This window comes from Pogonomyrmex barbatus, unplaced genomic scaffold (assembly GCF_055798465.1).
Source record: "Pogonomyrmex barbatus isolate J1 unplaced genomic scaffold, ASM5579846v1 scaffold9, whole genome shotgun sequence".
NCBI classification, from domain to species: Eukaryota; Metazoa; Arthropoda; class Insecta; order Hymenoptera; family Formicidae; genus Pogonomyrmex; species Pogonomyrmex barbatus.
This window is the reverse complement of record NW_028297193.1, coordinates 1,076,353-1,102,229: the sequence shown is the minus strand read 5'-3', so window position 1 is coordinate 1,102,229 and position 25,877 is coordinate 1,076,353. Positions and strand designations below refer to the sequence as shown.

The window sequence follows — 25,877 nt, the reverse complement described above, 5'->3', positions numbered from 1 at the left end:
CAAGAATTATGTTGTCTCTATTCACTACAGGTCCCGCGGGTTACTGAAACCCCGCGCGAGACGAATAACACACACGCGCGTTACTACATATTGCCTTTCCCTTTCCCCTCATTACTATAATTAGTCATTTCAAATTGTTCGCGTCGGGGGAGATTACATAAATTCGTATACGCGCGGACTACGTGCGATCATCGTTTCGCGATTTATAGTTGCGTGTATTTCATAATATCGCAACGCGCCGTCTCTTGTCTTCTGCGAGACGCGAGCCGTTCGCTCGGAGCCGAGTCATTCGACGGGCAAATGATTTTGCGGATTCCCATGGCAGTGACGTTACATTAGATAAACGGGTTGCGAGAGACAACCCTGCGGTCTTTCGTTCACGCGTCTTAAACTTGTCTGACATAGCTAACTGGGTCGTACGAGATGCCTCATCCTGCTATTCACATCGCTCCCGTCGGATTGTTTCAGCGACGCGCCGCGCCGGGGGGGGGGGGCTTCCCACCGAGGGAAGGAGAGAGAGAGAGACGAGGAAAAAATGACACTTAATCATACACTGCGCGGGGTATCAGGTGCAATGGAAATAGACGCGCGTAAACCGAGGGATATGCATCGGGATCGGGATGTACCTGCGATAGCAGAAGAGGCAATTCCAGCCGGTTAGTGCTATCGCGTGAATAATCAGGCGCCCGCCGCTGCAGTTTGTAATGAAAGGAGTTATACGCGGAGCTAATTAAACTTTGGTCTGGAAAACGGCTAGCTTCGGGCAAGATAACAAAGGTCAATGGCTAATTAACAATGCGCGCAAATTAGGGACGTAATTTGTGTTGTGCGTTGCCGCATCGCAAACGCACCGCATATTCCATACGTGAATCATTTTGTGTATGCGATTTGATAACGAGAAATAGAAAGTACAAAAAGATATCTCACGTCTACAACGTACGTCGCAGATTTTTATTTCAATTAAACGAATTAAATTCTACGATAGTTATTTTATTATACTAAAAAAAATGTTCTCTTTAATTATAATTCGGGACGAAGATATCGGATGGAAAACTCAAAATCGATTCCGCTAAAATTTTATTTTGTCATTTTGTTCAATTAGGAAACAAGATAATTTGATAATTGTTAATATCAAGATCATTATAATTATTAATAGTAAATAACACAACTATACTCCTTCCGTAAAACGTCACTTATTTTTGTCCGATAAGATAACAGGGAGATATTTTGATAATAGAAACGCGTGCGAAGCGAGCCGTGTAAGATAGAAGATAAATCTTCTGCTTTCCACGGCGTCAAGAAATAGTCAAAGAGCTACAAAATAAAAGCGCGATGCAAATTGAAAATGTATAACGTAATACATTAGTACGAGTCACTTTTCATGAATACATAATGGTATGAATCTACGACGACGAAACCTGGTTTCAGTTTCGTCAGCGTGCCACGTCAGATCCCGCGGAATATATATGTATATCCGCGGACGGTATCTCGCTTGCGCTTATTTGGTGCAACTGCAAGGCGATGGTCGTGTGAAAAATGTAGAAATTAATGGGAAGGCGCCGCGCACAGCGCCCTGAAGATTACCGGTCCGTTGCGCAAGCCAACCTTGGGTGGCACGCGGACTTTTCTTGCTCGAAAAGTAGACCATCAGTACCAGTGATAGTGACGAATCACCTGTTAACAGATCTGACTTGCAGCCCGACCTTTTGCAGCTGGTACCGATTCCGCCAGAGGCACGCAACCCATGACCATTTTCGTTGCGGGAAAGTAGAAACAGACGTACATACACCTTCGTTTCTCTTTCATGTATTACCGTATGTGTAGTTAATTGGCGTGCGTAATTGAGCTTTACCTATGAATAATAGGGATAACTGACGAATCAGTCAAGCAAAGAAAAGCCTATTCAAAGGTGAGAGAGAGGAGAGAGAGAGAGAGACGGCGAGGCGTCAAACGCAATTTACGTGATATTTCTACAACGTGGTACAATCTGTTACTTCGTCGAAAACATCTCGTAATATTAAATAAGTTAGTCAACTGAAAATTAACTGAGAGCAAACGAGACATTTTCATTGAAAGAAACGGGATCGCCTAATAGAGGCCAAAATGGAAACACAAATTTTACACAAGTAAATTACAAAAACAATAGTTAAACGCTTTGTTCATAGAGAAAGATTTAAAATGCCAGTTACCGCGAGTATCTTCGCGAGAGTTTAAGATAAAAAAATATTAATTACCGTGTGAAATTCTCATTAATGACAAATTTAGCTTCCGAAGATTAATGAGGATCGCCGCGAGATAACCATGTTGCAGACATGAAACGTGATCTTTTTTTTTTGCGATTTGTTAGTCGCTTCTCTCGAAATGCGCGCGCATACTTTAGCAGGGGTATCGCTCGATCGGCACGGAGATGCAGCGATGACGAAATTTGTCAGCTCTTCAACTACCGACTGCATTATTGCATCTCCCTGGGTGATACGATACGAACGATGAAACTCGCTGTCATGGGGAAATAGGACGAAAAACGGCGGGCAGCAGATGGCGTAGCCAATATCGCAAGGCGATTTATGCAATTTCTGTAGATTGTAAATTGCAAATGACCGCGTGTTGCGGGATGCTCGGTTAAGGCAACACGTTTGCCTTTGTAAATTTTACGAATCGCAAGCCGAACAACACTCGCCTTATGGCACGGCATCCCTCACAACGCTCTCGCACGTTTCTCTCTCTCTCTCTCTTCGAGCTTTACGCGACAAATAAAAATGCGCGCTGCAAAATATACCGCGGTTGCAAAACATCGTACTGTCTAGTCATCGCGCGTAATGATAGAGATAGATATGTTTTTCAAGTTAGAAATTCTTTCAAGAATCTCAAAGAGCACTACGTCTCTTCGGAAAAACCGTCGGAGAAATTCGTCCCCATTGTATTAAACGACTTGATTCGTGTACAAGTTAACTCTTCACGCGATTGGCAGAACTTGATCGATATGAAAATTATCGCGACGATATAATCCGAGGTAGGATATTGAAATTAGCGTGTGCGATCGAACACAATAGAACAATCTTGCAGGTATCGTTAGTCAGGATGCATTTACGATGACGAGTGGTGACGTTATGATGAAGCAGGCTCGGAAAGGCAAACGGGTTTCAATCGGTGCGTGTGACTTCAAACGTCGCGCGATGAGAGGCGCAACCGGTTCGTGGGGTCAGTAACCGTCATTGTCAGGGTCGATCGTGGCATACTGTTCGCAATAGACACATTGTCGAGGCGTGTAATTTGGCTTCTGCGAATAACACGGTGCGTTATGCGTGTTGCGTGAGGCAAAGCTTATGGCGAATCGAACGACGACCGGTTGATTGGATCCGCATGAAGAACCGGTCGATTTGAGTCGTGACGAGAAGGCGGAAGACGATTTCGTCTGAATAATAACGGATTGAGCAAACGTTACTTATACCTCTTAACGTCGGTCAGCCACTCGCCTCGCGGCCCAATTCGGTTTGATTCACACTTTAATGGCATTTCTCAATGGGTCGCGACCTCAGACTGAAGAGGCTCAGAAGAGGTACAGAAATAAGAAAATTGTAGCGTAAAAACGTTTAAATAAGTAATAATTAATGAGAAACGGAGAGAGAGAGAGAGAGAGAGAGAGAGAGAGAGAGAGAGAGAGAGAGAGAGAATAAATATAAATCACAATATATCTATTCAATCATTAAAAAATTCATTTTTCACTTGAATAAATTTTTAAATGTATTTGTGGATTTCCAAGTTAATACAGATTTTTTTTAATGCTGTTTTAATCACATCGAAACATCTTCCTCCTGAAAAAAATTTCGTGTTTTTCTAAAGAGAGTTCGATTCCGGTTTGAACCGCGGATTTCACGATGAATCCAACTGAAGCTCGACTTGCTTGTTCATGTAAATTACTTATTGCCGTGGTCGAACTATGACCCTGTATATCATCCGATCCCGACTCTTCCTCGGCTGTAGCATTGTTAGCACGATAAACGCGGCTTTGCTGATTGCGGAGTATTCGTAACCTTCCTCGTCCCTCGGTAAAGGAGGCATGCTCGCGATAATAAATGCAACCAGGCGCCTGCCACCTACCTACAGACTAGGAATCTAAAAGGAGGCATTCATAGGATTAGACGATGATATTACGACAGAGCGCTTTCTCTGTTACATTAGATCAGAGCCGATGACAGAAGAAAGCGCAAGCGGCACCTTGGCGGATATGCATACACAGAAACGGCTATCACATCGATCCGATCTTTGCGAAACTGGGACGAACCGTTCGATCGATGTATCAGCCTTGCGAACGTGACTAACGTCTTACGTGAGGCTCTCGAGCCGCAGAAGTCATCGTTCAAGCTGGCGGCGAGAGCGGAGAAGAGAAAAAAAGCACACCGACTTAGGTACTTAGCATACGGACACCGAGGAAATTTGCGGGAGTCGATGACTCCTGCAAGAGAGAGATAGTCGCAAGACTGAAAGGATATTGTCCGACTGTTAACGACTAAGTACGGCGATACCGTGCATATGGCGGTGTGTAGCAAGAATCGATATGGGTGGCAGCAAAACCCAGAGGCGACGTTCGCGTAACTCGGAACTTAACAAAGGAAGAACGAAAACATACGCTTGTGCGGAACTCGCCCTCCTCTCGGTGCGGTCCCTTCTTATCGAGACAGGCCATTATTGATCCTGGGTTCTATGCAATCCAGAAAAACGGAACACTTTAACGTAGATTGCATATTCAGCGACTTTGAATGTGCCGGTCTTCCGATACCTCAAGTAGAAGAGACATTGGAAAGACAGACAAAGTGCCCTCCGTCGTATATCTTTAAAGTGCATTCTCTTCCTTTTTCCATTTGCAGATTATTTCATTGAAAGGCTCTTGGCTTGGACCACAGTTGCATCGAAGCAATCGTAAGACGGATATTCAAAGGTTAATGATAGATGCTTCCTCACTCGTGGCGAAACGCGCAAGACTAATCGATGCAAATCCTCGTTCTTACTCTCAATAATAGTAATTTATTAGGCATGTCGACGAATGCAAAGTCGATTTTTTTTGTAGCGAATACTTGATAGAATGTTTAATTATGCAGTTAGATAACATTGTGATTAAAGCCTCTTAGCAAATCTCTTGAAATCATTGACACCTTGGTTTCTAGTTAAGTCTAGTAAAAATTTAAATTTAGATTAAAAAAACTATTTAACCTTTTTATATTTGCTTTTTCACAAATATTCTTTAAAATTTAATTAATTTTTATTATTTTTCACTATTAAATTATAATTTAAGTTTTGTTTTAATTTTATTGTATAAAAGAAGAAAATAATGAAATTTGGAAAAAGATATTAGACTGTTTATTTAAAAAAGATTAATGACCTATTCTGTCATAAAACATTCTCTATGGAATGCAATAAATTTCATCCAACTTGGAAAGAATAAATGTTTGAAATAAATCTATTGTTTTTATAAGCCGTAGCCGTCGAGCTGTCACCAATTCTGAGTACGTTCGCATTAAAAATAATTTTGACGATATCGCAACGCGATGAAAATTACACGGGAAATATTAAAAAAAAAAAATCTTAAAACTTTCTTAACGTATCGCTGGCGACATCGATCATCGATGATACTCGAACGGGGAAAGATATCTCATCGGCACGTATGAGAAGTGCGCGGGCTAATGGCCTTTTAATGACTATCATATCGCGTTTGCACAATTGCTTATTATCTGATTTATTACACGAATCATTCGTACGCAATCAAATGCGAAAAATGCAGCGGTGCGCGAATAAATCGATCCAATGGTAGTTAATGCGATCCGTAGTTCGTTTTCATCAAATTTGCGCTCAACGTGCGCCTTATTACGAGAGAGCAAACGAACGGATTGCGTCATATCGCTCAATGAGCTTTCGGTAGCTTTCGTGTTTGAAGAATTAGAATCCACGAATCGCTCGAACGCTCGATTACAAATTGGATTGTTTAGAGAAAACGCAATCAGGGCGAACGTTCGGCGATTGACGATTCTCAGATACACATGACACTCGTGACATACATACATTCGAGATTGTTCGATTTAAAAGTTACGCTTCCCGATGGAATACGATGATTAAAATGAGGCAGCGCGAAATCGAATTTGCTTCATTATTACAGTACGAGACGTACTGATGAATTGATTGAGTTGTGGAATACGCGTGTTTCTAGAACGCTTCGTTTAACGTGTCAAATACCACGCGATTTGTTTCGTGATGGATAGACGCGTGTGAATAACATTTACGCATTAAGATCCATTCTGTGTGTTTTCTTCCTTTTCAAAACATATATACACACGACGTAATTACAATCGATGAAATGCAGAATTCTTTCGCGAGGGTATTAATCGGGGGTGATGATCGCCGCGATTCACCTGGATATTATAAAGATCACGAACTCATTATGAATATCTACACGCACGTATGTCGACGTGCGCGATAAATCACTATTATTAAGAGTAAGAGGGAGCGTTTGTATCGATTAGCAGGTCTTGCAGGTTTTGCTGTGGCTAAGGAAAACGGCCTTCATCCTTCAATCTTTGAATATTTGTACTGTAATTAAAAAGAGTGTTTAATGAAAAAAAAAAAATCGTCGTCTTGAAGAAAGATTAATGCTATTAATAAAGAGACACTATTTATTGCGTGAAATTACGTTTTAATTTCTACAAGTATTGAAATTTCCACTAGAATATTATTGAAAATAAAATAATAAAATATTATTAAAATAATATTATCAAATAATATTATATATTATAATATTATTATAATATTATAATATTATTAAAAATAAATCGTAAAGAATATAAATATTTTATTAAATTTAACATATAAATATATTTTATAAATTTTATCTCAATTTTAAGCTCGTTTTAATAGATCCTTGAATATCGATTACTAGATATATCACACATTGTAAATTAAATTAAATGAATGTACATCAAAAATGGTTTTCAACGATAGTTGGAAACACAAAGCGAGCGATCTTTTCAGGCACGAAAACTCTTCTTTTTTTAATAGACGTAAAGTATTGCGTAAACCCGCGCGATTGCGTAATCGCGTATCGCCAATCATTAAGAAACAAAAGGATCGTAAAAGACGCGAAAGATCCCGATACTCGCGGCACGTAAAATAAATTCCTGTGTCGCACGAATCGTTCTTAATAGGAAATCTCTTACGAACGCGAGATATACGACAACGAAGACAACTCGACTGCGATCAATCGCGTCAAACGGCACGCTCATAGCACAAATACAATAATAATGCACCAATGCAATATCGCTCTTCTCTCCTCTACCCCTCCGTACAGTGCAAACGTGTGATTTCACTTTTCTCCGGATTACGGCAACGTGAATTATCGATTACCGTGGCGCTGCGAATATGACTACATGTATTCGGAATTCATAATACAGAAATGTGACTTAATGAGAGAAATTCCAAGCCGTGATTGCACGCGGCGATGATATAACCGTGCTCATCGGACATTAGCCGATCATCATTTCTTATTGCTGGCTAATCGCACGCAACGTTTATGTATCACGGTATCACGATTACGATCATTTTTTTCGATACGGATGGCAAAACCGAAGTCTCTCGAAGAAATTCGTGACGCTCGAGCGGTGAATAATCGCTATTAAATTTGATTAATAGACGCTCTGCGCTCTCAGAAATGTATCCCGGAACAAATGATACAGTAGCGTCGTAAATCGCGAACGTCGTGTACGACGTCACCATAAGATTAACCGATGATCTTAAATCATGCGATTGCGTGCGCGTCCTATGGTATTATAGTTATCTTTCCATAAATCTGATTCTTACATCTGCCCTAAAGAAAATGAGATAGAAAGCACGCATTGTCTCTTTAGACACCTCGAGAATTAATAATTGCAACTAAACGTAGGATTTATCGCATGCAAGTAAATTGAATATTTCAGTATCCAAGATTCGACTGTCTATTAAAGAAATCAATATAAAAAAAGCAAACCGCTGGCTTCCTTTACTTACATCCTTTGCGTAAGTTAAATTTCTCAAATACCTAATTTACCCTATTTCGAATAAAACGTGAGTGAAAGCTTTTATCTTGTCGCTGAAGTCACAAAATCTCTTATCCGCATCCTTCCATCGCGATAAATAATTACGCGCCGATCGATGGATCGTCGATCGGATACTCCCGCCGTCATCCTCCAACACCCTCGATGACGGCTCGCGGCCAGCTATGACGCGCATGATTGCTCTCGCCCGGGAGAGCTACCGCCAACAAAGACGCCTATCCGTTATTATTATCGGATAATCTGATCGCGACTCATCCTCTCCTCTCGCGAGCGTGCGAGCGGTTGACATACTTTCCATTAAAGTGGTACGCGCCCGGTGTGCGGTCGCGGAACCTAGGCACTCTGCCTCGGCGGAGGGATCCGAGAGCAGAGGCGCATCCGAGATGAGATGAGACGAGACGAGACGAGACGAGACCGTCTAGCTAACGAGCGCGATCTACGACGGAATGCAGAGGAATTGGGGAGAAAGTCGCGCGCGGTGCTTCGCCGGCCGTAATAGAAGAGGTGTGTGCGCGAGATGCGCCACACGGTTCATTCGGTTCGTTCGCTCGTTCGTTCGTTCGCTCGCTCGCTCGTTCATTCGCTCGAGCTCGGATGCCTCGGCGCTGCAGCCTCGAGATGCCACCTCTTCTCCTGACGTCTTCAGCAGACATCGGGATGATCGATGGGGGCAACGCCGGGATCGCCGCGCGCTGTTGTTCGCATAAATTATGACGCGGCCAGGATAATGCCGGAGGCTGCGCCTAGAAGAATCCTCCTTTTTTAATCGTGCAGGAGAAAGGGATGTCGGATGATGTTTATTCTTCCACGAGCGCGTCGGGAGCCTCTTAATTTCATTACTGAAATGAAGCCAGTTGCAACTTGATTTATCTCTCTCGATGTAGACAGAGGGACTTTTAATGATCTGATTATTAAGGCGAGAAGAATCCATTGTCGTCCGTCCATTTACGTTTATCTTTTCCAGGGGAATTTTAAACGGCTGTTTTCTATTAAACTGGGAACAGTTCACTGCTCCAAGTGTTAGCTGAAGAATTGTTAACTTTGCGAAGAAAAGATATCGTACCCTTAGAAGAATATTTATCCAGTTATAAAACTTCACTCGTTACACTCGCTACGACGCTATCACTTTACGCTGACTTTCTCGATTTGACTCGTGTTCCGCGAAAACCAAGCGCTCGGGATGTTTCTCATGTTAAAAGACGTGAATGCCCAGCCCTGGATTAGCCATGGGCCGATGGAACGAGGGACGGGTGCATTTGTACGCGGCGCGAGAACAGAATGCTGTATGAGAAATATACCTCGTTCGAGATCACGAGGTATAATCAAGAAGGAAATGGAGAATACGCCAATATGCGAAATACAGGCTCATTTCAGCCTCTCGAATACGCAAAGTAGACGTAGTCGCCCGGCATCCGCGTTCGACGAAAGTGGTCGAGAAAGAGCGATTCTACGATCACGGGTTAATTGCCGCCTTGCGCCGTTACCTCATCCGCGCGCATGACCCCTAGCATCATTCTCTTCTTTTCCTTTCTTCTTTTTCTGCCGTGAGATTGCTCGAGATTCGGTAACACACCGTGTCATCAGTGTTAAAAAGAGCCAGCGATCCGAATCGGTATGCAACAAGTACTGGCGCGGTGAAAGCGTTCGGTAATTCGTTCGTCGGAGAAATGGCACATGGTCCACTGCGGAGTATACCATCTGACCGCATAATTGAGCTTACCGGATTATAATTATTAATATTTTGATGTATATTCTCCGTTCAGTTACGCAAGAACGCAATTAGACTAAAATTTTTCCCAATTTGGTAATCTTACTGGAAGAAGTAAAACCAATTTTTGAACGCTCTAATAATATATGAGACAGCTCTTGTATAGAAACGCAGAGTTTCTCTACGTATTCTCTTGAAATAAAAGCGAATATCTTGAAATAAACTTTTTAAGTTTATGCGAAGAAAAGAGTATAGTAATTTTTTAAACAATTTAAAAGTACGAATGCACCTCACTAGTAAAACACTGGTTAAAGTCGATAATTCCTTCGTGATCGATAGGAATGTATAAATCACAATCCTTCTATCTAAAAATTATTGTGCCCTGAACTCTAATAGCCGGTTAGCAAGTTCTAACCTTTGGGTTCACTTAACACGCGATGAGTGCAATGAGCACGAGAAATGCTAAATGAAAAATTATTAGAGCTTTAGGGCAATATGTAGATATTGTTTAAAGTATAAAGATTAAACTCAACAACTTTTTTCAGAATGTGTCAGAATGTGTGCAGTAGTAGTAAAAAATTATCGAAATTGAACAAGAATATGTTTTTTACATTTATATTGGCTAGAATATCAAATACATAGATTTAAATTATATAGAAATTATATAGAAAAATTCAAGTATGAACCAAATAACCAAAAATCCTTGATGTCTTTACGTTAAAGGAAAATCTTTATTGTTAAATGTCTTTATATGTGACATAAACACATCTTTAAAAAATTAAAACAAAGTGTAAGAAATGAAACACCTTGCCTTTTTATTTTTCATTAGAAAGATTTCCTATTCTTATCCACTTTGAAACGTATGGTATAAATAGCATAACGTAACTGCTTACGCTTTTCACACCGTTATCATGTAAGCGTGTGCGTTTAGCGTAAGTATGGCTTGACGAGCATTTTAATGTCTGCGCACGATCGAGTCAACGATCCATATTTAAAACAATAATCCACACACCACTTGACGTTACGAGCGAGGCTGATAAGCGCTCGTAACGTCAAGTAGTGTGTAAAACTAAAAAGCCTTAATTGAGCTCTGGCAATTGGCCAACACGCCGTAATCTAACCGCGTACTCTGCAGAGTATATCGTGGTCGATTGCATCAACCGCGACCTTTTACCGCCTCACCAGTAGAGCGCGAAGATAATTGTACAGACAGGAGATCCACGTTCGGAATCGGATCGGCCTCGATCCCAGGAGATGTCCCGTTCGGACAATAAGAATCATCTGAAAGAGTCGTCCGAGTCGTCGGAAAAATTGGCCGAGATTTATACTTGTTTGAATAATATTGTTTCAACTTACTAACGGTTAAGCGGAGAGAATTGGCAAACTTGAAGAATTCTAATTAAACTTTTTTATATCGTCCAATCAATTTCATCGACATTTGATCGAAATTAAATGTTTGTTTCCTTTCCCATAAACAAAGAAAAAATATGTGTATCACACATTTTTACCTCGATAGTTTTCTAATTACAATACCAAAAATGAAAAATGCACAATAAAACACTGAATAAATAATGAAAACCCTTAGAAAGAATTTGCATTAAAGATATTTAATTTCAAGAAAAGATGTCAAATAATAAAGTTGTATCTTTAAAAATTAATAATAATAACTTTTAAGAAAGAAAAATCCCGTATTTAACGGCCCTGAAAAACGTGTACGTTTTAGAAAAACGTGCATATTTGTGTTGCACAATTTACGCAAGCTTTAACTATTCGGAAAAGGATTAGGTCAGCGCATAATGTAGTACACGAATCATTCCAAGAGAAATAGATAATCCTTCACTATCCCGCAAAGTGGATTTCCAAATCAGTCGTGCGACAAACTCAGATTATATATCGATCCAGTTCTGCTCATTTTAAATGGAGTTTTTTCCTCGCGATGTCGTAGAGAATCGACCTGTGATTTACCGTCCAGATTGAGAGAATTTCGCGCATGTTTGCACGACGTTATCGTGCCTATTACGTGAAATTACTATACCGATGGTAACTTACTTAACACATGGATCTTGCATAGTATTTGGTCGCATGTCCCTTGCAGCATTATTTTAAATGCATTAGCGACTGTCTGTCCCTAACAGATTTTTAAAGATAATCCTGACAAGCTATAATTATGTAAATAAATCTCTTGGTAACATATTATAATGCAAATTCAAAAAACAAAAAAAAAAAAAGTAATGGATTTTTACAAAAGTAAAGAAAAGAGACATCACTATACATGTGTGAATAGGTAGTTTCTAAGACGTTCCGTGCAGCTTTACATCATGTTAAACACCTTTGAAAGTAAATATGATCTTCTCTTAAGTGTAATATTGTCGGGTATAGTTTCGTTTACATTTGCGGAAAAAGCAAGATGTTGAAGTAGAGGAGTAACGATCTTCTTCCTGCCTCTTGTAACTCTTTATTCGGATACCAATCTCCGGACATTAATTTGAATATGTTGCGTCGAGGCGGCGAATCGGTCTCGGTCTTGCTGAAGGCGGATGTCCATTCGCATTGTAACGAAGGTAAAAGTTGCGCCACGTGGTATCTGAATCCGAAAGACTCCATGCTTGAAAAGTTGGCCAACTTAGCTTACATTTTTTTCAGATCAATTTATGTTTGCGATTAATTATATTATCTTAAATCATCGAATTAATTAAAAATTATTTAGAGATTGGAAATTTTCAAATTAATTATCTTTAAAAATTAATATAATGATTGCGAATATGCATACTTTGAAAAAATAAAATCTTTCATTGAGCTAAAAAGAATCTAGTAAAAATGTAAGCAAATGACATTTGAAATAATATACATATTCCATTCAAAGAGGAAATATTTACAAAAGCATTTTTTTCTATTACTTATATCTTTGCCGTAATTCTTTTCTTAGAAGTTTCGCGATTAGTCGCTTCTGGCAATAGCCACGGGGCGAACGAGCGATCGAGCATAAGTGCGAAAAAGTCCTTGTAGGATAGGATTTTGTAACATTCCACGTGATGGAAGATCCCTACATCTTGCTTACGATCGCTTACGATCTAACAGTCCTTAGAAATATTAATCAACTATTTGTGCAATGGCCCCCGACCCCAGTGCGATGCGCTGCGATCGTCTCTTTCTCTCGCGTTTCTTCATTAAGTCGATTGAAAGCGTATGCGTATTCGCTCGAGCGTTTTATGGCGCGTTACGGAAATCTCATCGCTATTCTTTTATGATGCCGTTAAATTCCTGTTCAATTGCAAAATACGCGTAAATTTAATTTTTAAATTGGGGCATCTGAGTCTTGAGTTATAATAAGAATAACTAAAACTCGTGAACTGAGGAATTTCAAAAAAATATATACGTTCACAAATAGACAAACGCGCGCGCATGCGTGTGTATGTGTATGTATATAAATCACCGGATATAAAGATATATGCACGACAAGGAAGACAAAGATGAAGAGACTCCCCTGTTTTCTGATTGTTTGCGTAATCGTTGATGGCCATTTCTCCATGCTCGTTCTTCCGAGGACCAGCCGCAAAAACATTAATGACACTCATTAGTTCGTATGAGTTATTAACATGTTGCCGCGCTGACATTTGTAACGATCTATATATTTCAAGCGTAAATTACTTCTTTAAAAATTTATAACTCGCGCTCTACTTTCGAGGATAATGATGTTTAACGAGTGTGAATTTTCTTGACAAACTATCCATCAAATATCAAAGCTTTCGAAAAATAAAAATTATTATATAGATTTAATTGTACCTATTATTTAACTACTTAATTATTATTTACTTCTTACACAACTGATCTACGTATAAAAAAATATTCATTCACTTTATTGCAATCTTCGAACTAAATCTTAAAGTTCATATCCTCACTTTATCTACTGTTTAAACAAGACACAAATTTAAGATTTAAATGTTATTGCAATAAATGTAATATATAGATACATCTTTTTGAAATAGTGAAATGTTAGTAATGAATTGCCACACATGTAATAGTATTCTAAAAGATAAAAGGATAAAATAAAACATCGATGAAACCAATAAAAAAATTAAAACATCGATGTAAATATTCCAAGAATCGTATGTGACAAAGCACAGCTAAACAAAACCCTGTATATATTTATTCACATACTGTACAAAGGTATATTACATAAAGTCGATACACAACTACACGCCTAATTCGCGTACTTAAATAATGACCTAGAAACCCCCATTTGGACGTTTCGGGATCGCAACGGAAACGCATCGTCGACCTCGAAACTGTCCAAACGAAAAAGAACATTACCAACACCTGTAATTTCAAGATATGAGTAACTTACTGTTAGCCGTAGGTACGTAGGAAATCGCAACACAGCGAAGGTGAATAAATAATTTCACGTGGTCCGCCGGGAAGCCGGGCGGATCCCTTCTGAGGAGTCTTTTCGTAATACTGAACGTACACAACAGTGAGTTTTGACGGTCAGTTTTGGGAATGGAAGTTCATACGATATACGTGTCAATTCGGTGCCGCCGGCAGAAATTAATTCCCGCTCGGGAATTAACGAATTATTTCGAAAGAGGACGATAGTGGCCCCCATTGGGGGAAGATATGCGAGGAAAGGGTTGAAATTGTGTCACGTAGAATCCGACCATATACGGATAACCATAAGCGTACATGGTGCAATTCACCACGTGCCATCACATTCCGTCAATTTCGCGTGCGATTCAATGAAGACGAGAGAATGCAATTTGATGATGTACCTAGCAACATTACGAGAGGAGCGCGGACGAGTTATACAAAATGTTTATCCCTTTTTACGTTGGCATGCAAGACAATCACTGTTTTTTTATACAAGTACAATTACGTTAAAGAATTATTACAATGAGAAGGATCTCTCATCCTAGATCGGCGATTAAAATTTGCTTCTTGCCTTCAAACACGTAGTCACGTATCTACGTATCTAGAAGATTTGAATAAAGATTATACAAAATATATAATTGAATTGTTTCCCAATAAAATCAATTTTTCTAAACTATAGATACTCTAAACTATAGATACTCTGACGGACGTACAGACATTACTTTAATGATGCGATGTAATTACACGATAGCCTGTTAAGGACTTGTAAAATTATATAAGGAAGAAACATTTTTGAGAAGAGAAACTTTGTTATATCATGCATGCTAAACATAAGTAAAATATATAAAATTACCTTGCTAAATATGTATAAACTTCTTTGATTATAAAGAAGAAAAGTTAAGTTGAATGTTCGCGCAAAGCCGCTGAACAGAAGGACGAAGTATGGCAGGCGTTTCTTTTTTCTTGTAAGCAACAGTTGCCGATGTTTCGAGGCGATCGATGATTTTATTTTCTTAATAAAAAGGACGGCGAGCAATATATAATCTTAACGTCGGACTACAGCCGGTTAATTATTAATCTGCGATCTTATCGATCGATGATCGATCGGGACTCCGCATATTAACCGACATAATTACGCTCGATCGCGGGTATCAAGCAGACTTGGATTAACATTTCCGAAATTAATCGTCACACGACCTACTTAATATCCGCGAGCACAGGTGTCAATCTCGGTCCCAAAATTAAATCGAGCTTCATTATCGCATCGATGTGTTATCAATTCAAGTTTCGGAAATGCCGATCTCAGACTTGGCTCAAACTTAATTTTTCGATTTTTCGATTGGATAAGTGTAACGGTATAACAATTAAATATAATAATATAATAATATACAAATTCCAGAAAAAAACTTTATCAATTCTTGAACGGTGTTTAGAATAGTATTTGACAAGAAGTGCGATGTCTCTTCGTCGAAAAAAACGCTCGATTGAATTCCTGATCGTTCACGGGCGTTGATTGATGATGGACCGAGATCAAAACCGATTCACCAAGATTCGGATTCGAATCCTCGAATTTAGGCTAGACGGAGTGACGTGACGATGGGTGACAGCAACAATCTACTCCGACGTATCGACAGGTGGACGTCTTCTTGTACTCCAGCGAGGACTTCATCTCGCGGGTCTTCCGACGCGCGCGTAGTTCCGATCGGTCGTCGATTGTGCGACTCCTCAGCCCCACTTAGCAGCAATTGTGTAGAGCGACCTGAGGAGCTCGAGGGCTCGATTGTCCGACGCGGAAGTGGTCTCGTTCTCTGACAGGGAGTTGTTCGTCTCCGGGGCAGCCTCGTCCGATCTTCTCGCAAAAGTGTTGGCATTCTCGGTGGTTGTGCGGAATTTTCGTCCTGTCCTGCTGCGAAACGTGGTAATGGATGGCGCAGACGGCGTGGGTCTCACAGACGAAGCTCGGGGTGTCCTCACCGTTGTGGAATTTGACAAAGCAACCGCTCGAAGTTTAGCTATAAAAACACATAGACGCATAGAAAGTTAGTCTGTCATTATCTAACGGTAGTTAGTAATAAAATATATAAATTAAGAAACAGATAGCATTTTTCGCATGTAAGATAAGCAATATTTATATTTTTTTATAAATAAAAAATATTATATTGAAGAAATAGAAAACTTTAGAGAAAATAAAATAATTATTTTTGTAATAAATATATTTCTGATATATTTGTAATAAAATTATTCATTGCAAATATTCTACAAATATTCTGAAATTAATAATGTATAAAACATAAAAATAAAATTAATAATATAAATAATATAAATCGAGAAGAAAAACGAAATACTTTGCATCCTAATATTCTTTAAAATTAATTTTTGCATTTTCAGAAATATTCAGTATTCATCACATTAAAACGGTTAATGAGATTTTATTACGTCAAGAATTCCGCTCATTAATAAGATAATAAGATCGTGATTGATTATATCTCGAAATCATATCGTCATTACATCAATTACATCATATACGATTAAAATTAATTGTACGACAGTAATAAATGTATTCTATTCACTATTCTTAATATTTTCTTAATATTTTCTTAATATTTAGCATTTTTCCAAAAGCATCTTCATTGCTTCAAGATATTAATTAGAATGCCATATTAAAATTAATATTTTCCTAAATATTTTAAATAAGTACTATTATTCATAAATATACAATGCAATACGTACGAATCGAAAAATTAAGTCTACTGATGCCGGCGACGATTTCTCGCGACTCCTCCGAGCTAAATTCGTGAACGGGCAATCTCAGAAGAGCATCCAATAGTTGTTCTTTCTCCTGTTCCAACGTCTTGTTTCTGGGCCCATTGCAGTGGCTCACCAGCAACAGCACCAGTTGCCTCACCGTCTCGTTGTTATCGGCTTGTTTCATCACTCGCATCAGCGTGTTCGAGCTGGTTTCGTTCAGCTTGCCGAACATCTCCTGTGCCTTGATCACTTCGCTCTCGGTAGCGTTCAACGCGTTGCCCGGCGCGAATGGCAACAGCGTGGATGCCAAGTTGTCTCGAGGTAGAGAATTCGTCGATGTCACCGAGGAGGTGATCGTGGTCGTTATGCTGGACCGTGTAGTGATGATCGGAGTCGGCGTCGCCGTGTTCTCCGCGGTAAAAGTCGTCGGCAGCAAGGTGAACGTCACGGGTGAATCGTTATCACTCGTCGCCCATTGCCAAGGACTCGGCGTGCTGGTGGTCCGCGCTTCCGTCGTCCCGTCAAAATCTACGGTAGACAATATGGTCGGCGATCTCGCGGTGCTCGTCGCCACGGTAGATTCCGACTCTTCATTAATAGCGTTGCCGGTTGTATCGCCGGGCAACTGGGTGCCTTCGACGTTCGACTCCAGACCGTGGTTAATGTGCCGAGGATCTACGAACACCGTCGTCTCCCAGAGCTGAGTGACCATGGGCGAGGATGTCCAGTGATCGTTGTTCAGGGAGTTGCTGGCTTGTCTCGTGGTCGACGTGTTCGCCGGCTTGCTGGAGGTAGCGCGAGCAACGGTAGCGGTGTACGGAGTAACCTCGCTGATAGTTGCGGTGACAGGATCCAACGTCCCAACGTTATCTCGGATCGTCGTTGCCGCGGTTGTCGCCGCAGTTCCCGCGGCGGGTTTGCGAGTACCTTCCGTGCGAGTGCTTTCTATGCGATTGTAATTATTTCTGTACTTTGCGTACGAACTGCGAGCTGTGACGAGAGCCTCGGGTGGTGGTGGTGGTGGTGTCGTCGTTGATTCGTAATAACGTATCCTGAAGGGCTGAACGGTGCTGCCGCCGGTCTCGTAGGTGCTCCTTGGCAATGGCGTCGTCGAGCGCACCACCTGATTCGGCACGATGCTGTTCGACACCTCGAAACTCCTCACATTACCGAAGCGTTGATAATGAGGTGGTGTGAGGTCTTGAACGGGTTTATCGCCGGCCGAACCTCTACCCCAAGTAGATGAAGTCGTTCCTACTCCTGGATTCTGGAAAGACGCCACTGTCGACGATGCCACGTAGTTACTTATGGGCGTAGCGCCGGCCGGTTTAACGTTTTTACCATAAGGTTGGAAGGTCCTCGATGTATTATTTTGGAAGCCACCGATCTTATTTCGATTTCCGTCCTCGTCCGATGGGAAATAATTGTCATAGAGTGGTGACAGATCGGTCGTATCTCTCGTATCGCTATCGTAATTATGAATATCATTCGCAGTGGTAGTGAAAACGCGATTCACTTCAAAAGCGAATGTATTACCTCCCTGTGTCGACGATTCGACGTAATCCCCCCCCGACGAATCATACGACGACGAAGAACTGGGAGGTAGCAACGTCGTGCTTGGATAGTAAACAGGCCTTCGCGTCTGACTCACTGGAGTCGTGTAGTATTCATTGTACGGCGTCGTATAATAAGTCGAAAATGATCTATCGGTGGTGACAGGTGCTCGCAACGTAGTTGAGATTATGGTGGACGGTTTGCGTCTTCTAGTGACATCGGTGTCGTCCGAAAAATCCAAAACTTCGTCCTTTTCCTTAGTTACCGACGCATACTCTTCCGCGGTGGTCGGATATAACGTCGTCGCTTCGAACTGAATATCATCGATGGTTGTCGTTGGTGGTTCCGTGGGCCTGATCTCCGTAAGCACCCTTTTGAAGGTGTCCGGATCCTGCAGATACGCCGACAGAGCGTGAGTGAAGACCTGAGCCAGTTCGCGCAGCTTGGTGCTGTTCGATCTCCTCGCACCGTTCAGCGGACCCTCGCTCTGTTCGATGTCCAGGTCGTCGTCGATCTCGTCGCCAACGTCATCGCTCTCCGCCTCGAGTTCGGTCATCGTGGTGTTCCCCTCGAGCGCGTTGTTCAGATTGAACAATTCGACGTACGAAGAGATGGTGTGCTGTGTGAGAATGCTGGTCGGCAATTCGACGGATGCGTTGTGCGAGTGATCTCCCTCTCTATCTTCGGCTTCCTCGACGCTCGCGGTGGATCGCTCGATAGTCTCGTTGAAATCGAGATTATCACCGGCCGTCGCGAAATACAGAGCTAGAGAGTGTAAAGTGGATGGACCCGACGCTAAGAGCCCCTTCCGACTGTTTTCACCCTTCGCGCCGATCTCGCTCAAGCCCTCCGCCGCGTTATTTTCTAAACCCTGAAGAGAGTGCAACATACTGATCGCGTGTTCCCGCTCAGCGTACGGTCTATCCTCCAGAATCGTTGGTCGTTTGCTGCTGACTTCTGGTAAATAAGTCGCTCTATCCTTCGGTCTGCTCGTTACCGGAGGCGATAATTTTACCTTCGGTATCAGATTGCTCACTGTCTGGCGATAATTCGCCAGAGTGGGACTATAAATTGGCACTGTAACCGGTGGTTTCGGCGTCGGAGTGGTGGTCATCGTGGAATAAACGTAGTTTTTAGTGAAAGGTATATACGGTCCTAAAGTGGACATCACTTTACCCTGCTTGTAGGTGAAGCTAGTGTCATAAGGACTCAGGGTCTTGCTAGTGGAGCTGGTCTGCTGATAAACGTTGGTGCTCCTCCATGGCTTCTCGGTTGAACTGATAGAATTCTGCTGGAAACTTTGCAAAGTCACCCGCCAAGGATTCGCGGGTGTTGTGTTGTGTTGTTTATTTTCGACATTTGCGATGCTGTTTTCGTTTTGATAATTTGCACGAGTTTGATCACGAGAATCTTCGTAAAATGGTGTCGACGAGGGAAGCACGTCCTGACTAACGGACGAACTAAACGCAGCGTTAGCAGCGTTGTGTCGATAACTTTCTGTATTCACGTATGGACGCGTAGTTGCAAAAGAAGTATCACGAGCGGAATCTTTCTGATCGGTCACTCTGTTATCAACGTACTCTTGATTTCGATAATTCGCAGGGGCGGGCGGCACTCTCCCTATCGCGGGAGAGGTCCGCAGATTGTTGTACGTAGTGAACCACTCCGTAGTCGAATATTCTTCTGCGGAGGAAGGAACTTCTGATGTTACGGTAGCGATGTCGACGTTAGCGTACGTGGTTTCCGGGATGTCGCCTTGCCTGGAATAGGGGGTGCTGTAGTAAGACGTCTCGGTAGTCGGCGTGTACTGTAACGTTGTTTCGTAGGGTGGCAACGTCGTTGTCCTGGGTTTATAAATGGGAGCGTACGTGGGCCCGGGGAACGGCGGAACGCCTGTCTTCGGTGTGAAGGACACCGTTTCAGCCTCGTCCTTCCGCGGTGTCGAGGTGGTCGTGGAATGCTCTCGGTAATCGTACGAGTGATAATAATACTGTCGAGTATTCTCAGATTTTCCCGAGTTGAAGCGATTTCCTCGATTGGATACGAACGCAGCGCTTTCCGCGAACTGCTGATATTCTCTCGGAGGTGCCGCGGTTGTCGTTCTGAAAGTCGTCGTCTCCATGTAAGTCGGCGTAGCCTTTTGCGACTGGTTTGAGCCAAACAGATTATTTCGCGTCGAAGTCCGTGACTTCTGATTATTGAACGCCGGCTTCTCGTTATTGCGCGGCGTATTCTGATTAGATTGATAATCCTGCGTGTTGCTCTGATAATTCTGTCGGCTATCCTGGAACTTATTTCTATGCTCATAGTTGAACTTGCCGCTCTGCGTATCCAGCTGATTCCTTTGCCTGGTCGTCTGATAATTCGATCCGCCGTCGTAATATTGTCGTTGTTTCGGCGGCTGCTCGTAGTTTTCGGGCTGGCTCGTTTTCTCGTTAGTTCGCAACGCGTTCGCGTTATTATCCTGGAAATAGCGAGCAGAATCACGAGCGTCGTTGAAAACGTTATTCGGTCCAAAGTTTTGATTGGACTTTGGTTCGTTCTGCCTTTCCGGAATCTGATTCTGTCTGCTGGCGGATTGACCATACGGATTCGTTCTGCCGTTCTGTCTTCCGTCATAGTCGGCGTTCTGAGTTTCGTAGTAATCCGCGTTATCCTCCTGCTCGGCCGTGCGATGAAATTCGGACTTCATTTTCCTCGCATCCGCTCGTTTCTTTTCTTCCTCGGCCAATTGCTCGGCGCTCTGCTCGTACAATTCCGTGGACCTGCTGCAGTCCACTTTGAACCACCAGTCGCATATAAGCTGCGACTGCTGAAAGATGGTGCCATTGGGACACAGGAACGAGATCTTACGTCCATTATTACAGATGTGGAATACCTGAAATTATATTCAGCTGACAAGTGTCTTATCAACCGAGAGAACTCTGTGAGAGAGGATAACGACGGTCCTTCAAGTACCGTTGTTAAATGATGATATTTTTTTCAAAAATAATGTTCTACTATCAATTAAAATTCAAACCGCAATGAAGAAATTTTTTCAGAAATGTCTTCAGTCTCTTTCAATTTTCCAAATTTTTTTATTTTGTGTTTATATTTTTTATTACGAACTTTGTTCGAGTTTCGATCATTCATAATTGACAATCGCCGGAACATTAATTCTTACTATAACTTTTGTTCAAATCCATTGAGATATATAATATCGATATCACCTACTTGGCAATTTGTCTCTAAATCCGCGTAATATCCCCCTCTCAGACCGCGACAGCTGAATGAAGTGACTGGAATCGACGTGAGGGCTGGATAATCCACCCCGGGCTGTCCCGTCACGCCTGAGTACAAAGCGGAATGTTATTAAATTTTATAGCGTTCTTGTTATATTAACGTGATGGGCGATGCAATATTATCGGCATTTATCCAGCGTTTTCGTAAACGTGCCTCTAAAATATGAATATACATATCGCGACGATAATCGTTTCGTGTCATGCGAGCTATACCATCGATTTTTACATGCGTAGAGAATTCCACGCGAAATGATAACGGGGGGAGGGGGGAGGAGGGGGGCCAGCGTCAAAGATCGTTTAAATCCTCCATCATATCGCTTCGTGCGCAAGATGATAAACGAGCGATAGATTAGATCTGTCGATAATGCGTAACGCGTCGTATTTCGAAAATTTAATTAATCGGATGTAACAATGCAGTTACGTCACGTTTAGAGAAATAGCAGCACCGCCTGTAGAAAGTCTGTCACTTCGGTGGAAAGTCAAGTCGCGAAGCGCCGGCGCACAATCATCGTAAAACGAAAAATTGCACCTTCGTGGGAAAGCAGAAACGCAGTCCGATCGCCCCGAGATAGTCGCACGCACTCAATGACTTTCGCTTACACAGCGCCTTACGTAATATCTGACGCTTCGGTAAGACGGTTGGAAGCGACACAGACAGACATCCGATGCTCTCATTTTCGCTTCTGCGCGAGCGTAGTATTGTACGCGCGACGCACGAGGTATTCGAAATTTTACCCGAACAGCCGCCCAGGTAAATTCGTAGTAAATATTTGCACAGATGCACAACCTGCAGAAGCGCGAGGAGCATTTATATGACTGCACGTTATGTACATACATGCAAAAGACAAATATACACATGGACAATGCAAAGATATACATGGGAAAAGATAACACGTGAAAACGCGCTGCAAAGTGAAAAGTTTTTGTAGTAAAGCAAATATTATTTTTATGCCTGAAAGATACGAGAAAAAAAAAATATATTCATTCATCTATATGCATAGCTTTTTATGCGTATTTACAATCTTCTTGGTTATTTGCAAATTTCAGCTAAAAAACCGCGGAATTAATAAGCAATTAATAAGCAATAGAATAAGAATACACGTAACAATTTTCAAGAGTTCCAACATTCTTTGAAGGATAATTTTATATAAACAGTCTCTATCTATTTAAGCCCGATGTTAAACAGTTTATTCTACAGGGGATAATAAAAGAGTCCGGCACTCTCTCGAGTAAGAATACGATTACATCAAAGGGATGCAACATGCACATGGAGAAAAATACTTTAAGTAATAATACCCGCTCCTTTGAGCCACTCTCTGAGGAGGTCCTCGTTACCGAAGAAGACTGGCAATGGAAGAAAAAGCGAGTCGCTTTAGTCAGGTCGGGAAAGAAAAAGAGATTAGCAATATAGTCTTGAGGTTAGTAGGACAGTTCAGAGAAAGAACCTTGATAAACTTGGTACTCGCCGTTCTTTTCGGGTGCCAGCCTTTTCACGATTTTCTTCAGCGCCTCGACGTCTTCCTCGGATGCTTTGAGACTCGACAGGTCCAATTCCGTGAGGAACTCTGGTAGTCTCGCCTGCTCGACATCTCGCGATACCTGCAACGTAATACGCTCTCAGAATACGTAGAAACTACTTTCGGAAAAGTGCGCTTCGCAACGGCGAGCTTCCGCGAATCCCTTAGAACGTATGCTACTTTCAGAGGACCCGTCCCGCAGCTTGTTTCCACCGGATTACTTCTCCTTCGATACACGCGTCTAGATGTCGATCTCTGAATCCAATCATCATTTCAGATTACAGATAGCATCAGTAACGTTAAGTGTAATTGTAAAGTCATTTACGGGAGAGTCATTTACGGCATTTTTAAATTTGAGTCAATTGAGAACGAAAAAAAAAGAAAAAAAAAAAAAAGAAAAATCAACCGCTCAGTTATCAACTCGTCCCGATATTCACAATCTTTTTTTCCGAATGACGTAATTGAAATTCTCTCGGAAAATAAAAAAAAAAAAGAAAAACAAATTGAATGAATTTGGAAAATACAGTTGTCAGCACGTGATCGTTGGAAAAAGTGCGGGAAAATATTATCTCGTTAAAAAGCTTTTCAATTTGCCGTGAAATTCCCTTATTATTCTTTTTATGCGCGTTATACACGAAGTGTTGGTAATTAGGGAAATCAATTTATGCATTCGTACGCTCGAACGAGCGCGACGAGTGCATTAAACGCTATTGATTTTGCGCGAGCGAGACGACGATACAACGCACAAAACATGCGAACGAACATTCGCCGTTGCGTTATCCCGCACACGATGAAATTCGATACTGCAACTCGCATCCCACCGGGCAACAAAAGTTTGATTAAATTTCGCTGTAGCATGCGCGGAGGCGGGAGAGGAGGGAGGGGGGGGAGGAGGGGGTTCGTCGCCGTTACCTACACCTACACGTCGCGTAAATCATGGTTAACCGGTTAAACGGTGCGTCGCGTGTATTGACCATTGTCGGCATTTATTAGAGACATTAACGGCGACTTCAAAGCGAACGTTTCGCGAACTGCTGCAATTGTAATTTTACTCGAGCGATTTTTCACGGGAGGAAATTTGCTCGTTCGCTCGCTCGCTCGCTCGCTCGCGGCGTAACTCCGTGACTCCGTAATTAGATCTCGCGCTCCGTAAATTAAAATCCGCGTTACATCTGCAGGGATGAGAAAGGAGCGTTCGTAACGTACGTTTTCCACGCTCGCCACGGTCGGAAATTTCGCGTCGCCCCGACGCGCGTCCCGGGTGCGCTTCACCTCTTTCGAATCGATCGCTCGCAAACCGTAAATCGTCGTAATAACCGTCGCGCGTACAACGTCCAAGCGGAATTCTACGAAAGTTAAATTGCATTGCTTGAAATAAGGGCCGCTGAGACTTTAATTACTTAGCCGCTAATTAACTTCGGCGTCTAAAGTGCCGTCTGATTGGGGCCGCGTGGTCTTGAGATTAGCGTCACCTGAATATTTACGACAGCATCGTTCGATCGCTTTACTTTTACAGAATTAAGAAAATCCGCGATAAATATTCCAACGTGTTTCTAAACTATCCGACCAGACTCACCCTCGCGTCCAACGAGGATCCATGAAGCATCGGGTGAAGGATAATTCGTGGATATAAAGACTTCATCATCCGACGTGGCAACTTTACCAGTTGTACGAGAAAGTTGTCGAAGAACTTAATATTAAACTTGAAGGCTCGTAAAGAGATTGTAACCGAAATTATCACCGCCTGATAAATTAAATGACATTTTCATGGAATTAAGAATGGCGTTGAAAGTTACACAAAACCAAAGTTAACACAAAATTAATTTCAGATTTAATTTCAGATTAATCTCAGTTTTAATTAAATTTGGACCGGAGCCGATGATCCTTTTTAGCTAAAAGACTATACGGCTAATTACATACGAATAATCTAAAAAAAAAAAATAAAACGGAAAGAGGCACACTCACCTCTGTCTCGCAGTAACCAGGTGTGTATGTAGCAGCGACACCTGAAAGTCGAAAGCGGGGATTAGAATCGGGGTTAAACGATCATGCGTCTTGCTCTATGGGAAATTAGGTCAGCGAGGCTCGGCTACCTAATCCGAATGTTCTATAGCAACTATTTGACATATTTGTACAGCTGCTTTCGCGATATAACGTGGCATTGTGAAAATATGCGAGAGAAAATATACTGTCGTCCGGGCCGTTTTCAGTGTTGAATAAAGAAGCTTTATCAACGACAAACATACCGGCCAGAATCGCACGGTCAATGCGTCCGTATAATCCCGTGGGTATTATGACAGAACTGCACATCGCGATTTTTTTCTCGCTGTTGTTCCGCGTATAGGTAGGCTATTCGCCGATGGAACAGAGGCTCGTAGAGGCTATCGAGTATCGAGAACATTACACCGCCGAACTTGTCAAACTTCATTTTGGCTCATGAATAATTTTATTCCGTTGCCAGAGGCAGTGACGTTTATATCGTTCGACTGCGAGAGAATTGGAACAATTTTTTTTTTCAAGAGTGCCCTGAATACATCTGTTGGAATGTCGAGGAGCGTTAGCGTTGTACACGGGAACGCAAACATGGATACAATATTAAAAATAAAAAAGTATTTTCGAAAAGAGATGA

General features: G+C 41.8%; 1 protein-coding gene across 6 annotated transcripts in view; it reads right to left on the bottom strand.

The window, feature by feature from the left end:
- Positions 1–13,908: 13,908 nt before the first annotated feature.
- Positions 13,909–25,877, bottom strand: part of thw (chitin-binding domain protein thawb) — a 94,614-nt gene continuing 82,645 nt past the window's right edge. For 3 of the 6 annotated variants that reach the window (XM_011641499.3, XM_089084501.1, XM_011641497.2), the window contains 6 exons: positions 25,214–25,254; positions 23,177–23,330; positions 23,028–23,075; positions 21,664–21,779; positions 16,879–21,328; positions 13,909–16,160 (listed from right to left, as the gene is read on the bottom strand). In XM_011641499.3, the coding sequence (XP_011639801.2) occupies positions 15,874–16,160; positions 16,879–21,328; positions 21,664–21,779; positions 23,028–23,075; positions 23,177–23,330; positions 25,214–25,254 (5,096 nt within the window). In that variant the 3' untranslated portion in view covers positions 13,909–15,873. Of the gene's footprint in view, positions 16,161–16,878; positions 21,329–21,663; positions 21,780–22,343; positions 23,004–23,027; positions 23,076–23,176; positions 23,331–25,213; positions 25,255–25,877 lie in introns of those variants that run through there. The other 3 variants (XM_089084502.1, XM_089084503.1, XM_089084504.1) reach the window with 3 other exon arrangements.